We start from the raw sequence: 16,256 nt of genomic DNA, 5'->3' as shown, positions 1-16,256 counted from the left end.
AGACTGGAAGCGAATTTGCTTTATTAGGCGCTAGGTTCATGAACATGAAATTCACCAACGAACAGAGCTCCGGCCGATTATTCAGATGTCCTGCAGCGCCTCCTAGTCACCCGGGTGACACCCTATTGATCGAACATAAGCTACACGCCGGTCCATGGATCAGTACTGCATACGGAGTACCTAGTCGTGGCAAGTGTTTTTGTCTTTCTTTCCTATATAGCTTGCTTTTTTTAATTATCCACTGTTTTTTATTAGTTGAATGTGTTTAACATATAGTATGATTACTATTCTTTCTCCATAATATGCTTTATGTAAATCTTTTCTCACTTCAGACGAGCCTCAACAATACCCAGCATATCTCCACTCTTTCTCCAGACCTTGACCAACTCAAGACCTGCGCTATCTAGAAGGCGTGCAAAGTTCTTTTCTGTGCGTTCAATGCCTCCAATCGCCATTAAACTGATATCGTGCCACGCATGACTCATTGTGGCTCCAACCTCGGGCACAATGATATCATGGATCAAGATCCTGGAATCACGTTCCATAGATGCTGCTGTATTCTGGAGAATTTGCTTGGATTCTGGGGTATCAGGCCAGTCATGGAAGACACGTCGGAAGTAGTAGATCAAGGCCCCTAGATTAACCAATCGTTAGCACGGTCGTCAATCTAAACTGCTTGAAGAACATCATTACGTACCCCGAACCGGTTGCACATGTTTGAAAAAGTCATAGACCATCGGCTCGAAATCGTCAGCGCTCAAGGCTTCACCGTGCTCGAGAATAACTGGCTCCAAATCCTGTAGGATCAAGCGGCCCTTCAATCCAGGGGTGTTCTTTTTGATTTGTCTGAGAGCATTCCCATGGCTACCACCTATGTCAACGACAGCGACTTTACCACTGGCGACAGCTGCCAGCTTTTCTTCCCATGGATAGATGTCCATTGCGATTTGCTCTGGGTCTGTCGCTTCAGCTTTGGCAACCCGAGAAACTTGTTTGGGGTTTTTGTATAGGTACTCAAACATTGTCTCACCGGGACAGTTATGAGCGAGGGAAAATGGATTGTTTCTCGTCGTGATAGTATCCTTCCATTCGTTTTGACGAAGGAATTCACAGATTTGCAAGATGGGTCCGAAGATGAAGTCAGACCTAGTGATTTGAAGGTGAGTACACGTCCTGTATTTGATAGGATGGTGGTTGTTTGCTCACATTACAGGGAAACAACCACTGATATCCGGGGTCAGATAGGCCTCAGAGTAAGGCGTATGGGCATACTCCTCTTCGCCGGTCTCGCAGAACGGACCTCTAGGAGTGACACCCCGCATCAGTCGTACTTGGCTTCAAGTTAGCGTTTGGCCATTTCGGTCATCGTATAATCTGTGATATATCCTTACTCAATATGTCCTTGTCCAGGGAGGTCCGGGCAGATATCTCCTCCGCCGTTATACTTGCCCCTCCTTTGGGAATCGTGTGGAAAACGCCCGCCTCCATGAGTGTTCTGATAGCTGCCATTTGGACGATCTTTCGGAAGTCAGTGAATGAAAACCGATGAAAATTATAGTGGAACACTGACATCTTCAAAATGCGCCAAAGCGGATGGAACAGGACCACGCAGCGTTTGGATCAAGCTCGATGCCTTCCTCTGCAGGTCAAGCTTGGCTTTGCCGTCAACATCATTGTGTTGCATATATATTTGAGAGGCGGCAACTAAATCCTCCACATCCTTTTGGACAGCAATTTTCTGCTCCACGCTGGTTTCAACAACCGTCATCATGTAAAAGGAAGATTCTAGAGATTGTGTAAGGTCCCAGTAGAGTCCTCAGCAAGAATGTCAAATGGCCAGACACGTCAAGTCTTATACCCTTCGTAAAAATTGATGAGATGTGTCACACAGAGTGGAGAATAACGACCCCGGTCTGCCCTCAGTGTTGATATTTACAGGTATGACATAGTACCTTCCTATAGAACGTCACCGCAAACTTGAGTCATGCAAGGGGACATTTCCGGATGTTCAGACGTTCTGATGAACCACTGAAAATACTCCGATCAACGTCTCATTTTCCCAAATCTAGCGACTTGTGATTCCCAACATATGATCTACGTATATATATATCACTCATCTGGGCAGCTCTGCAGCGTTTAGTTACCGCATCCCACTCCTCCTCCACCACCCAGCTATGTACATTCCATAATTATGTCCCACTCCTACTCTACCACATATGACCATAGGGTGTGGAAAACAGGCTTCCCGTCCGCTCAGCCGTACTTAAGCCACATACTTTGCACAGTCAATACTGAATTTGGCCCTAGCACCTAAGTGGCACTCCAGGGTGCGGGTGATATAGGTAAGAAGTCTTGAGACTAGGGTGAGAGAAGTGAGAACGGGGTAACAATTTGACGGAAAATATGGAGTGAACCAAGGTATGGTAAGGTAAATCAATGTGTAGAACTTTAGATAAAACATGATAAAATCCGCGTTTTTGAACAATTCCAAGTGCGGACATCGCTGACTAATTCTAAATACACCGTATGCCGGGTACTAGTTGTCACATGACATTCTTGGGTACAATACCCTGTTTCCCTCAGTATTATATACAGTATTTCTGACATCTTGTTTGTGGACCCTCAGGGTCAATAACTCGGTCGCTTACCCACCCGCGGGGCGGGTCGGCGGTCCGAAGGGTCCCCCCCGAGGGCCAGCTCTAGAACCCTGCGATGATTTGGCTGGCATTAACCTGCAAGGTATAAGAGACCCCATCAGCAGCCCGAGGTACATGTCCCACCAGGGAGTGCATAGGAAAACCCCTTCCCGGTTGCCACATCTGTTATAGCATCATAAATGATTTGATCGTTTCGTCCACCGCAATAGATTCGACCTGTAGAGTGAGGGCATGAATCTTTTGTCGAAAACCTATGCGGTGTTCATTGTCTTCGGGTTGACCTCTCTAAATGATCACTGCTTCGTCGTACTCATCGATGTTTTGCCCAATAGATCCCTCCACGATGACGTGAATATAATATTAGGCTGATTTTACAAGTTGACGACCTCATGTAACAACCTTTATCGACAATGTGATGCTCCGATAACCAACGCTCCTTCCCATACCCTCCCAAGTTAGGACCAGCTGCACCTACCTTCTTATACTCTTTCGCCCTCTTTTTCATTTCCTCTCTTTTTTTCATTCCCTTCTTCTTTTTCTTCTCTTCGAGTTCTCACACAACACGAAGATGGTGGTCCCTTTCTTCTTTCTCTTTCTCAACCATACAGACTGAAACTGTTGTTTACATTATCTGCGCTTTCACCTTCGGATCGAACGTTGGCACATGCCTCCCCTCTGTCAAGGAGTGGCTACACAATCGGTATCCCTGGCTGTGTCCGCCGTCAGCCCGGAATGACGAGTTCCCTCTAGCCAATTCTGAGCCAACCAGGAATGGCGGTACTGAGAACACCGTGACACTTACTCAAACTGAGTTGGAGCGGTTGATCAAGGCACACGCCCCTTCGATATATCGTGAATGGCAGGTAAGGCAGCTCGCGGGAGAAATCCCTATCGAGGGAATCGAAACCCCGGTCCTGTGCTACTATCAAGTCACTAGATGGTAGTAGGGCTGCCTTATCGACCGTTCAAAATAGGGTTGGCGATGAACAATTGGCGCAAGGCTTGCTAGCCGGCTGAATCATTGTCTGTGGACAGTTGTTATCAGTCAGTTGGCTTTTGCTTCAGTTCGATTCCCCACCCCTACACCCGGGAGCTTGGCCGAGGGAATGGTGTAGGAGTCCTCCGTCTTCCGAGGCGGCTCACCTTGATTGATGGGGTAGTGGGGTCACCAGCAAAGGGCTCGCACTTCTTAGCAGTGCTGGTGACTAGTAACCTTCGCGTGGAGCTAAGATGAACCCATATGTAAATAGTTCGATGTTCGTTGTCTTTATATTAATGGATAATGTATCCCGTTTCATGATGATCTGGTACATCTCTAAAATATGAAACTTCCAAAACGAGAAAGATGTGTCAGTAGGTCTGCCGTGAAGTAAGGAGATGAATCACGATGTATGTAGGAATAAAAGCACATAGGGGATGCTCGAGCCACAGACTCAATATATCTCACGAGTATTGCTTTACATTGGGAGAATGGACCCGTAATCCCCTGGAGGGATACAGCGTTGAATACTCTAAAAAATGAAGAATTCCCAACGAAGATGACCCCCTGTATCAAGGAAGCTGCTGTACTTGCAAATCGGGTCTCCAGCAAAGACTGTATCGATGCATTGCTTTGGGGCTTGCGGCTGAGTTGAGCGTGTCACTCGGCCGATGGGTCTCAGTTGCAGGCTGAGTTGAGACAGCACTTCCCGGTAGAGTGACCATCCTGATGGCTATAGAACTGGCAAGAGAGAGATAAACGGAGGCCTTTTACCCTGTTTATTAGTCGTGCTGGGACTAAAACCAAGGGATTTATCAACAGTATCCATGTGCTACTCCTCGGAGATGGGGGGAGAACGCATTGATGGGAACTCACTCCGAGGCTCTCAATAGAAAGTCCCTCGGCCGCCGAGCCGGTGATGAGTAGCGAGATTGTTGACACCTCACGACGGTAAGGAATGGTAGTACTAGGAGAAGCTCCAGATGGCAGGGGTGACACATGCGTCGGTGAAACCGGAAAGTCAGCGGTATGCCACTTTTGAACGAACATTCGAGTCTATCTAGTGCGAAGAAATTGGGGAACTGTGCGTCGCCCTTATTGTAGACGTGGTTTGTGAGAGTGTTGTGGAGGCTTTGGTCTGCGGCATAAGCGATGGCTGCGACGGCAATGTATGACTTGAGTGGGTCGTCGACGGCGAGGTTGCGGAATAGAGTAACTGCGCGAGACTGGCCCCCTTTTTGGGGAAGTATTTCTCGACTGTGTGTGGCTTAACAGCTGTTGGCTGGATGTACTCACCAGTGAGTAGCTCGACAGGCTAAGCGTCACCCATGTCGACGGTTCACTTGAGCCTAGCGCACCACGAGAGAAGATCAGCCTTGTGGATGTTGTAGGGACGAGATTTGAAAGGGATGGCGAGACGAAGCTGGAAGTGGAGGGCATCCTAGAAATTGAATGGTAAGAAAACGAGGAAGGCAAATGACTGAAAATTGTTCAGTGGGATGTTCATGACTCGGCGAGTGTAGGACGTTACTACTCTAAGGTTGATCCCTATTCCTCTCGCTCTTTCTCCAGCTTATTTTATTCCATGGTCTCATTTCCATTCATTTTCTCTATATACATTCTAGTTTACCTGGGCAGGTTAGTGCGGTCGCATCCTACTCACACTATCTATAATTCTCCCATCACCCAATCGCGTACAGTCTATGTTCCTCTCCCAGACCGATATAAACCGACGAGATATTACGACACAGTACAGTCATAATGAGGTAGCTTTCTTGTTAATGCCTTAAACGACGATTTCTTGCTATTTCTATAAACCACATTATCCTCAAGCTTTATATCAGCCGAGCTTTTTTCTAAAAACAAAGATGTGCGAGTTTAATGATAGCGCCATCGAACATGGCCAGCAGGATATCGAAGGATTATCTCCTTCGGTCAAAGCATATCGCTACAGTGGTATGGACGATTTCTGCCAGATCATCTCGCTTGAGAATGATCGTCTCTATGGTTCTTTCCGCGTTGGAGGAAAGGCAAAAGCGCGGGCAAGTGGTGCAAGTTGGGAAGGACTCAAAGACCATTCGATCACGCTGCCACAGACGGAAGACACCCTTCAATTTGGCTCGGCGCAAAGGCCAATGCCCATTCGCACTTTCCACCGCAGTAGGCTTGCAGATGACTGTAATCGTCAGAATATCCTTGATGAGAGAGACAACACTAAGAACACGCCAGACGAAGATTATAGCCCCGAGAAAGAAGACCACAGCGAACACCTTATCTTCTTTATTGAACCTACAACTTTTGAGCACGACTTCATCAACTCGGATCCTCCTGTTGGTACCAATACATTCTTCAATCCGAAAACAAAGATCCTTATCGTCAAAATGCTCGGCCCGGCGCACGAACAAGCCACAGTTGCTTTCGACGATATGCTTAAAGGGGCCCTTGAGCCAATGGGCCTGACAAAAGCAATCCAATCCTGGGGAAGCACAGAGATGCTTGCCATAGATGGCACAAGAAAGAAGGCAGACGGGGGGTGGGGTCCACGAAGACCCCCCCCAAACGCTCCTAGGAGACCCACGATTATTTTGGAGGTTGCCAATTCGGAGACTTACGCCAAGCTCCGTCGTGATTGTCAGTACTGGATAGATCCAGAAAGACAGGAGGCCAATGCAGCTATCGGAGTTAATCTCCATACAAAAAGGCCCGAAATCTCGATCGACCTGTGGGAATGGAGCTCTCAAACCTCCCGCCCTATCAACAGGACTCACTTAACCATTAGTAAGAAATCTGATGGTGCAGTCTACTTTGATCCCGATCATCCTCCACCTCAGGTCGTGATCCCTTTTGAATCTCTTTTTCGACGCCCCGCACAAATCAACAGAGAACGTGATATAGTCATTGAGACACAAGAACTCGTCGAGTTCGCATCCATGGTGTGGGAGGTGCAATTCGAACAAGATAAAGAATGAAACAAGGAGTGGTTCACTGTATAGCGGGTGGTTTTTTCCTTCTATGCCTGTCAGTTTCAATTTTGTATTGTTATTCGGTAGTACTAGTAATTGTACGGCAGTATATGCTGTTTATAGATGATAATTATATCTACGATCTATATATATTTCATCACATATTTTCGCTTACAATGCCTAGTGATGGACACCACGGTATATTCCATTTTTACGCCACCATGCTCTAGCTAGGAATATAGATAGATAATTAAGCACCTCTAGAAATAGAGACAGTGCCGAAGTCGATGTTTAGGGAGCCGATTATACTGATTTGGGTTTTGGGTCGAAGGTTCCCACCCAGAATGGGTTCTGCGGGAGTCTACTCCATACGTTGGTCACTAAATAAGATAAGAATGAACGAGAGTGTCGTGGTCACACCTTGGAAGTTAAGATCTAGAGTAAAAACTAGGAATTCGTATCAAATTGTTCAATTGAGGACTAGAATACAGGGTAAAGAAGAGCAATCGGAGAGGAATTAATAGGAGTGGCTTTCTACCGCCGTAGATAGCTATATAAGTTGCCGTCCGGTGACCGGACCGGAACACCGTGTTACAACTTGGTAAACGTTATAGTCACAAAGGGTATAAAAAAAGGAAATATAGTCTCGGCGCAATGCAGAGAGACTAGGTATACGAGTATAGCGATGAACTGGTAGAGCCGTCAATTATAAGCAAATATAGGAGTATAGCGACAAATACCTTCTTGCGTGGTTAGATCGGGTCCTAATGCCTCCTCGTCTTGAAAAGCCCGAGCGCCGGTTCTGCTAGTGGTTGAAGTTGTTACTATCTGTGTCCTCGGGCTTATCTATCCTGGTCGGATCCCGTTTAACCCTCTTGCTTTCAAGTTACCCCTCGTCACTATCCGTGGGTCGCTTCTCGCCTTGATGGTCTGGTAGGGGTTGACTACTCCGGATATCAACTGGGTTGTCTTCTGTCGGCCAGAAGTATAGATCACGAAGTGTCTGCAGTTGATTAACTGTCGCTTCGTCAAGGGAGCTGATCCTCGGCCTCCCGAGGGCTATAATACCTCGTCGCAACGTTGCAATTGGTTCCCCATACCACTGTTTGGAAGTCGTAACCCCGAGATACTCTGGAGAGACAAGGCCTGGGTGTAGGTAATCTTTAGAGAAAATTCGACAGAGGAAGATTTTGTGTGCCCAGATGCAAGAGACCTGGTAGTATGAGGGCGATGTGAGGACGAACTGAGCTCAGATGATTGTCTTCGGCCGCCTAGCGAGGGTGGCGGTGGTATTGCCTCATGCTCGGGACCTGGTTCAATTATATTTTGGTCAGTTGTGTTTCATTGAGAGGGATGTTTTTGGGGTCACCTACACCAGAGAAAGGGAGTTGGAATGGTTTGGTACATAGGTCGGTCCTTCCTCGAAGCAAGTCATGATGGTAGTCGCAGCTGAGTGAGGGACAGAACCACGGTTCCGAGGCTGAATATAGCCAAGGCAAAGTTCACGTTCATCTGTTGACGATGAACTCACATCAACTAGGCGTAAGGCGGGAAGAGATCACCATAGGGTTGATGCACAAGAATTTAACTATATATGTACACAGTAGCTCGAACTCTGCCATGTCGCGGGAGAAGGTACCTAGATAAGGGGTCTAGACCAGTCGCGCGACTGTAAAGCGGCGCTCACCTATTTCTCACCTAGGCGATACCCAACTAATGGCCATACTTAAGCTACACGCTGGTGGGTTAGTAGTTGGGTGAGTGGTAATATATCATATAACACATAGTGTCGGTAGGAGGCCACCAAATGTGTGTAAACTGGAATGTAGATCAATGAAGTACATAAAAACAAAATCTAGCTCAACTGGCACATAAGATAAGGGTTGCTTATACAAGCTGTTCCAGCTGCTCAAGAGGATTTCAAATAACAATACTAGCAGCGGTTTAAGTACTAATTTAAGTATTGACTGAGTTGACTGTTACTGTGCTGTTCATGGCATTCTAAGGACAATTGACTCAGGAAGCTCAGGCCATTTCTAGTTATCAGTCGCAGCGGGTCCCCGAGGCTCTGCGCCTTGGCAATTGATTACTGGTCTATCACAGACAGATCTGGTGTTCACGACTTTGTGAAAAATGTGCGTAGGTATCATCCAAAGTCTTTGACAATCCCTCCAAAGCCCCCACGAAGAATTATTCACCCCAGTACGGAGTACTGAGTACCTAAGCAAGCATTGTAGCCCTGGAGATTGTGGCTGAGCCCACTAGGTTGGTAAGTTTACCCGGCCTCATTTAGAGGACAAAGAAAAAAAAAAAGTCCCGTGTAGGACCAGCTTATACGTATCAAGACTTCGAGCCTTCCTACTTTATCTAGCCGATTTCGAAATTACATGCCACCGTTGCAAGTAGTTAGTGGGGGCTAAATTACAAACATCGTGCTGGGACTAGTGTAAAACAGTCGCATTGTGATCGGTTACTTCCTGGCTGTTCCAATTGGATGTTTAAGCTGGTGGTTTAATTACTCGGAGTATCTTGCTTTAGGCATTCTTACTGCCAAGATAGATTACCCAAAATCCTTCTGTAACCTTAGTTGTTTTCTGTTTCTTTTTCTTCTAGACAACCCCTGTATGTGGTCACATGACGGCACCCCTGAGCTCGCTGTTGAAGATAATCAAATTTCTCGGATCATTTTGTAATTTCTGTTTCATCCCAATTGCTAGCAATGGCCGTGCCACAGATAGCTACCGCTACTGCGGCTCCACCTGCTAAGGGTGTCAAGGAAAACAAATCCAAGCCTACCCCCAAATTCAGAGATGGCGCATCCGATGAGTTCGAGTTTGGTGGCTCAATTGGCGTATTGCTGCTGATGACTGGCTTCCCCATCATCATGTGGTACATGTGGATTGGCGCAACTTACTATAATGGCAAGCTTCCTCTGCCTGAGGTCAACCAGTCTTGGTCTGATTTTGGTCGTCACCTCTGTCAATTGGTCTATGAGGGTGCATATCCCACCGCCAAGGCATGGGCAATCTACTGGGTCTTTTTCATCATGGAGTCTGTGATGTACTGCTATATGCCTGGTGTTTCAAATTATGGCCGTCCCCTGCTTCATGAAAACGGGAAAAGGCTTCCCTACTACTGCTCAGCCTACTGCAGTTTCTATGCGACTCTTGCAATTGTTGCTATCTTACATTCCACTGGCGTGTTTCCTCTGTACACGTTGATTGACGAATTCGGATCCATCATGACTGTCTCCATCCTCTCTGGCTTCCTGAACAGCTTTATCGTGTACTTCCAGGCTATCGTGCGCGGACGGACCCACAGAATGTCGGGCTCTCCCATCTATGATTTCTTTATGGGCGCCGAGTTGAACCCACGCATCGGTATCTTGGACTTCAAGATGTTTTACGAAGTCAGAATTCCCTGGTTTATTCTGTTCCTTATCACCTTGTCTGTGGCAGCTCGTCAGTACGAAACCTATGGCTACGTTTCTGCTGAGGTCGTTTTCCTTGCTGGGGCCCATTACCTGTACACCAATGCTTGTGCCAAGGCAGAGCAAATGATCATCACAAGTTGGTAAGTCAATCTAAGATAAAATACTTCAGAAAAATCCAGTCTAAGGTTAAAATAGGGATATGTATTATGAGAAACTCGGATTCTTACTCACCTTTTGGAATATGGCCGGTGTGCCATTCTCCTATTGCCATTGTGCGCTTTACTTGGCCAACCACGATCCATCTGAGTATCGCTGGAACAGATTCGCCCTGGCAGTGTTCTCCGTCCTATACATCTTCTTTTACTGGATGTGGGACAGTGCCAATGGCCAAAAGAACGCATTTCGTCATGAGGAGAAGGGGCAGCTTGTCAAACGTAACACTTTCCCCCAGGTGCCTTGGCAGGCTATCAAGAACCCCAAGACAATTAAAACCGATGCAGGCGATCATATCATGGTCGATGGCTGGTTTGGGATTATCCGGAAGCCCAATTATGTACCTGACATGTTCTTCTCTATGTCCTGGGGTCTCATTACTGGGTTCAAGTAAGAAATTCTTTTCGCAAAATTTATGAACTGCAATAACTAACCTACAACTTATAGGAGCCCATTCCCTTGGTTCTATTTCATTTTCTTCATGGCCATGATCATCCACCGTACCAACCGGGATATCAACCGATGCCGCCGCAAGTATGGTGAGGCCTGGAAGCGCTATGAGAAGGAGGTTCCCTACCTGTTCATCCCAGTAAGTTTCCAGATGATGACCAAGATAAGATTCATTGCTGACAGCCTTGCAGTATGTCATCTAGATAGCCCGTTAACCATGCGAAAATGGCCAATGCGGCTAATTATTTGCTTCTTGTGCGAAATGGGCTCCTAATCTGGAGCCCTTGCGAAATCTACTTTCGTTCTTGACACCTGTCAGCAACGGTCCATTTTTTTTCCTATTGACGCTCGAGGCTACTCTTCCAAGACCTTAGACTTTATCCTTGGGTTTCTGATGACCAATGCATTGTGTCTCTCATCGGAACAGCCATATTGTTTGCAATATTGTTAAGTAGAGGATTGATAGAACTCTTTGTCTAATACTTTGATTGTAATTATTATAAAATTTCAGAAGGTTTACTAATTCATATCACAATACTGATTCAAGTGGTAATCGTTTCATTCAAGTTTCTGTGTACCGCTCCTTTAGTTCCAGCTCTATAATCTTCTACCACCCTCCCTAGGCCTGAGTGGGACGGCACCATGCATGCAGGTGCCTCTTAGGATGATAGGCTGCAATACACTCTCGCCACTGCATATCCTCAGGCGTTGTTCCGTCAATAGTCATATCAAAGTTTCGAACCATGGCCGCAAAAGCGATATACATCTCTGCCCAAGCAAGGCTCATCCCGAAGCACATGCGAGGACCTTGACTGAATGGCACAAGCCAGTGATCCAAGTCACTCATGTTATGAGATTTGGGGCTCGTCTTTCCATCCTCTCTCTCTACCGTCTCCTTGCTCTCTAGCCACCTCTCAGGACGGAACTCCAGAGCATCCTTACCCCATACCTCAGCACACTGGTGCACATGCAGGATTGCTATGCCAACTGTGCCTCCTCCCGGAATTTGCTGGCCCGATATGACGGCCCCAGTCGTAGGCACGACACGAATTGGTGATACCCCCGACCGGATAAAGCGAAGAGATTCTTTAATAGTTGCTGTGAGTAGTGGTAAGCCTTCGAGATCAGCTAGCAAGGGCTGCTTCTCGATATCTGACCAAACAGTCAGAAGTTCACTTCTGAGCATTTTGAGGAGGACGGGATCCTGTATGGTATACCAGTGACCCATAAGCAGCGTATCTGCCACCGTATTCGCACCCGCGAAGATAAGTGTGAAACCCTCGTCATATAGAGCTGTTAGGTCTGGGACCTCTTCTCTTCGGTATGCCTGGGGATTGAGCATACTGTGGAAGAGAGTGTAGGGTACTTCATCAAGCTTAGAGGAGCAATTTAGAACAACCTGTAGCTGTTGCTGGATGAGATCGCGGACTTGATAGAGACGCGGAGCCAGCCGTTTAGCATTAGGAACGAGTCGTATAACTAGAGACGGAGGAATGGCAAAAACCAGATTACGAATCAAGGGGAAGTTCTTCAAGAATAGTAGCAGCTTCAGACTAGCGTCTATTGCTAAGATCAGAGGGCCGCTGAATCCCGGTGCATTGATCGTATTCACAGATTTTCCAAAGGTAAAGCACATGATAGCATCGAGGGTGTAGGGTCGGAAGGCATAAAGGAGGTCGATAGAGCTTTTGGTTGCGTTCATTTTGGTAATAGAGGAGGCGAGGTTGGTTGCCTATGGTTTGTATATTAGTAAATAGAAAATCTTTTACTAGATAAAATGTAACAGGCCACTTACATTTCGCCAGACAAGATGCTCTAGATTCGTAATTGCCTTCTTAGAAAAAACGGAAGCAGATCATCCCGGCGCTCCTTTGCCTGGGCATATTCCAAGAACACAAAAGATCCAGTGGTGACACCGGGGGTTCGGTAGAGCCCAGGATCTTTGTCCTATCTCTTGCTGCTGTTATAGATATCATGGAATGCGGATGGATTTCCGAATTTCCGAAATGTAGCTAAGGGCGAATAACTCACGTTAGTGATACGAAGATATCACAGAGAAAAAGAGAAGGCAAAATGAAGAATGAGTGACAGCCTACCTCATTTGGTCCAATCCGAGCAATTTCACCTGGAGGTATTTGCATTAGAAAGGAACCCCATCTTTTGATTGCTTTCCCAGCCTGTCTCACCATATTTAGCATGCATATCAAGGAGCTCTTAAGCCAGCGTCTCTTGTTTGATCACTTCCTTATATGCTTTCCAACCTGATGTAGCGCCGGCCATCCATGGCCCGGGGAGTTTTCGTAGTGGGTGGAAGAATACATTGTATACTATGCGCCATAATCCAAGGAATGCCGCAGTTGCCAGTACTGACAGGCAAAGTAGTGGGAGTGCCATGGTGCTCGTGAGAGATTGTACAAAGTAAGCAGTCCAAGAGCATGGGAAAAGAGACAAATATTTATGTAATTCTCAATCCTTCAAGAAATTCTTCCAGGATAATGTTACGGACCTCGCCGAAAGATAATGCTATGGGACAGTCAGAATCTGGATTCTTGTATGCCAAACACGATAAGCTGTTGGATTATACACCGAGGTGCATGAGAAACTCACTCCTCTACTCCGTACTTATACTCTAACTAGCGCTCTAGTGCCCAATTAGCATGCTCTTGGCTAGAAAATGGGGTCATGCTTGTATTGTAAACATCTAATACGGGGTAGGCATCCATTCAGCAGCCACTGGGGCTTCGATGCAATCACCGGGGCTTATATGTGAGTACCGGCGCTTAATATCCATCATTGGAGGAATCTAAAGTGCGGCCGTTCCCCTGCCATACTGACTTTTTCTCATAGGCATGTTTTTTTGATCACAACTCTCTGGCACTAGCTTCTACAGACTAATGTATGTCCTCCTAGGATTGAAATGGCACGATCAAAAAAGAAGGGCCGCCTGGGAGAATCAAATTTGTTGTTGAATACAAATTGGCAGGTGCCACTACTAACTCATCAACATGCTGTTTCTATGCGGTCAATAGTTCGGTGGGCATCGCGCGACAGGATGTGAGAAGTGAGAATCACCTTCAGTCGCGCGACCGCTGCCCTAATAATATCATAAGGACGTAGGAGCAATTGTATATTCCACCAGCGAGTCAGAATACCAAGCAATTTTTAGCGCTATCATGTTACCGGATTGAATTGAGTCTATTTCATGATTGGAAACCCCCAAGGTGGACCAATCTCCATTTGGTTTAGTGACGCCCATATGACTCGGCTTTTGTTTGTTCTCACTATCCTTAAAGCACGCGTCCACCGCTGCCCCAAGATAGTGTTCAAAGTTGCACTGAACTTGCTGAGATCAGAGCTTCAATCCTTTCTTCGAACCCTGGTCATTACTATTATCACCGACATGTCGATGGTTTCCTCAATCCCCTTTCAGCTCTCAGGCCGGTATGCCGACCGAAATCGGTGGGAAGTTCTCAACGGCCTAGGCGACTCGCGTGTGACGGGAAGGCAGATCATCCACGATGAAGGTCTAGTTGACCAATGGGGCGATAAGGTCGTTTTGATTACCGGCGTTTCATCTGGAATTGGTGTTGAGACTGTGCGCGTCTTGGCATCTACCGGAACGACTATATTTGGCACAGCCCGAAACCTTGAAAAGGCAAAGGAGGCTTTGGGCGAGCTACTCGACACTGGGCGTATCAAGATTCTTTTCATGGACCAGACAGACCTTTCGAGCGTTCGGGCTTGTGCTCAGGGGTTTCTTAAACAAAGCTCTAAGCTCAATGTTATCATCAACAACGCGGCGGTGAGTTAGTTGTAACTCAATTCTATAATATCACTAGCTGACTTTTATGGTTATAGGTGATGAAAACTCCGGAAGCCCGTACGAAAGATGGTTTTGAGCTACAGTTCGGAACCAACCACCTCTCTCATTTTCTCCTCTTCTATCTACTGAAAGATACTCTACTAGAATCATCGACACCTACGTTCCATTCCCGTGTTGTCAACGTTTCCTCGGCCGGCCACCGTTATAGTCCTATTGATCTATACAATGTCAACTTTGAAGGAAACTACAATGGTTGGCTTGCTTATGGATCTAGTAAGACGGCTAATATATATATGACTACCCAAATCGAGCGCTTATATGGAGCTCAAGGTCTTCATGGCTATAGTTTACATCCTGGAGCCTTCATAAGCCCTAATCTCCAGAAACACTCCGAGGAAGAAATGAAAGCAGTGATGCAGGACAAGCGCGCCCTAGTATATTTGTCTAGTCTCGAACAGGCCTGCGCAACGACTATCTATGGCTCTGTATCGAGCGAACTGGAAGGGAAAGGCGGATTATACTTGGAAGGAGCATCTATAGTAGCTCATCCAACTCCCTCTGGTATGGATGCACTTGAATATGGATACGGCAGTTGGGCATTTGATGAGGCAAAGGAAACAGAGTTGTGGAAGCTCAGCAAGTTTTGGGTAGCAGTAGAGTAGCTGCTACAATTCATCAACATGACAAGATTGAACGCTTCAGCCCGAATCTATTCGGGTTTTATCTCTTCGACATTTCTTTTTCACTTGGGGGCTATACGGGGTTTCGTGCCATCATAAGTGACAGAAATAAGTGACCAATGTTATATGCGCACTGCAATAGTAGGATTAAACTCTGTAAAAATTGAAAACCATCAAATTGACAATGTCGTAGAACATACCGACAAAGAACAATATGTGATTCTTCGTGATAGTGACGATGTCGCAGGAGATTTTGGGATACCCAGGATACCCAGAAACTTCCATGCAACCCCACTGTACTTCTAACAATAAGATACTTCGTTAAGTGGACTGATAGGAAGAATCGGTTCGAACTAGCCACGTGAGTATGTACACAAATCGAGACATTCATTCACAACTAGTCAAAAATATTGTGAAGTGTGTATCCTGTGGACCAGTGATTTGATCTGTGCCAATGATTCCCATAGATACCACACGTAAAAAGAAAGAGCTATTGTAGGCTACGCAGTCTACGTGTATAGTAGCAAGTAAGGAATATGCTACAATTTTAAATTTAGAATCGATTGTCCAGATGCAGTCTGACCGCGTTTCAATTTCAAATACTTCTTGGAGTAAAGGCCCAAGCTCTCCCAAGTCAAAAGAACATAGCGAATGGAGGCAGCTGCAAAAATCATTCTTTCTCGGTTGTCACGCTTTTATAAACTCTAGGTATCTGAGATATTGTTTTCTGATGTGGGTAAAGAGATCCAGATCCTTTAGTAGAGAGTCGCTCTTATGGCTGTCAAATGTTTAGATATTGCATTCAAGAGAAGATTAATCATATTGCACTTAAATCAAAGTGGATAGCCTTTTACCCCCTGGAAGTATCTCCCCATGAGATAATCCGTCGACATATTTGGACCATCGCCACCCAACAGCAACCTGTCTGGTTAGCTTATAACGCCTTTGTGTCCGAGTTCTCTCATCTAAGTGATTATCTGGCAATATCCCATCACCCCTACGCTGTATCATCTACTTTTTCTCTCGTAATGAACGCTCTAACCCGCTTTTAATTCAAT

At 46.2% G+C, this 16,256-nt stretch overlaps 6 protein-coding genes across 6 annotated transcripts; 3 read left to right on the top strand and 3 right to left on the bottom strand.

The window, feature by feature from the left end:
• Window positions 1-323: 323 nt before the first annotated feature.
• On the bottom strand, window positions 324-1,768 carry N7479_002634 (uncharacterized protein; the record flags this gene model as incomplete). The annotated part of the gene is made up of 5 exons (XM_057250331.1): window positions 324-634; window positions 698-1,146; window positions 1,207-1,330; window positions 1,392-1,518; window positions 1,571-1,768. 5 exons carry the CDS (start codon window positions 1,766-1,768, stop codon window positions 324-326), a joined length of 1,209 nt encoding a protein of 402 aa, XP_057114763.1.
• A 1,894-nt stretch (window positions 1,769-3,662) lies between these two features.
• N7479_002633 (uncharacterized protein) lies at window positions 3,663-5,076 on the bottom strand (the record flags this gene model as incomplete). Its single annotated transcript, XM_057250330.1, has 3 exons — window positions 3,663-3,682; window positions 4,685-4,862; window positions 4,933-5,076. 3 exons carry the CDS (start codon window positions 5,074-5,076, stop codon window positions 3,663-3,665), a joined length of 342 nt encoding a protein of 113 aa, XP_057114762.1.
• Window positions 5,077-5,504: 428 nt separating this feature from the next.
• Window positions 5,505-6,605, top strand: N7479_002632 (uncharacterized protein; the record flags this gene model as incomplete). Its single annotated transcript, XM_057250329.1, has 1 exon — window positions 5,505-6,605. One exon carries the CDS (start codon window positions 5,505-5,507, stop codon window positions 6,603-6,605), a length of 1,101 nt encoding a protein of 366 aa, XP_057114761.1.
• Window positions 6,606-9,318: 2,713 nt separating this feature from the next.
• N7479_002631 (uncharacterized protein) lies at window positions 9,319-10,898 on the top strand (the record flags this gene model as incomplete). The annotated part of the gene is made up of 4 exons (XM_057250328.1): window positions 9,319-10,172; window positions 10,228-10,635; window positions 10,693-10,834; window positions 10,887-10,898. 4 exons carry the CDS (start codon window positions 9,319-9,321, stop codon window positions 10,896-10,898), a joined length of 1,416 nt encoding a protein of 471 aa, XP_057114760.1.
• A 416-nt stretch (window positions 10,899-11,314) lies between these two features.
• On the bottom strand, window positions 11,315-12,397 carry N7479_002630 (uncharacterized protein; the record flags this gene model as incomplete). The annotated part of the gene is made up of 1 exon (XM_057250327.1): window positions 11,315-12,397. One exon carries the CDS (start codon window positions 12,395-12,397, stop codon window positions 11,315-11,317), a length of 1,083 nt encoding a protein of 360 aa, XP_057114759.1.
• Window positions 12,398-13,951: 1,554 nt separating this feature from the next.
• Window positions 13,952-15,180, top strand: N7479_002629 (uncharacterized protein; the record flags this gene model as incomplete). Its single annotated transcript, XM_057250326.1, has 2 exons — window positions 13,952-14,497; window positions 14,554-15,180. The coding sequence occupies 2 exons, from the start codon at window positions 13,952-13,954 to the stop codon at window positions 15,178-15,180; spliced, it is 1,173 nt and encodes a 390-aa protein (XP_057114758.1).
• Between the last annotated feature and the right edge of the window lie 1,076 nt (window positions 15,181-16,256).

The sequence above is a fragment of the Penicillium vulpinum genome (assembly GCF_028829585.1).
Source record: "Penicillium vulpinum strain IBT 29486 chromosome Unknown utg000001l_segment0_segment0, whole genome shotgun sequence".
In the NCBI taxonomy this organism is placed as follows: domain Eukaryota; kingdom Fungi; phylum Ascomycota; class Eurotiomycetes; order Eurotiales; family Aspergillaceae; genus Penicillium; species Penicillium vulpinum.
The sequence above is the reverse complement of the archived record's forward strand: the minus strand, read 5'-3'. Positions and strand labels throughout refer to the sequence as shown.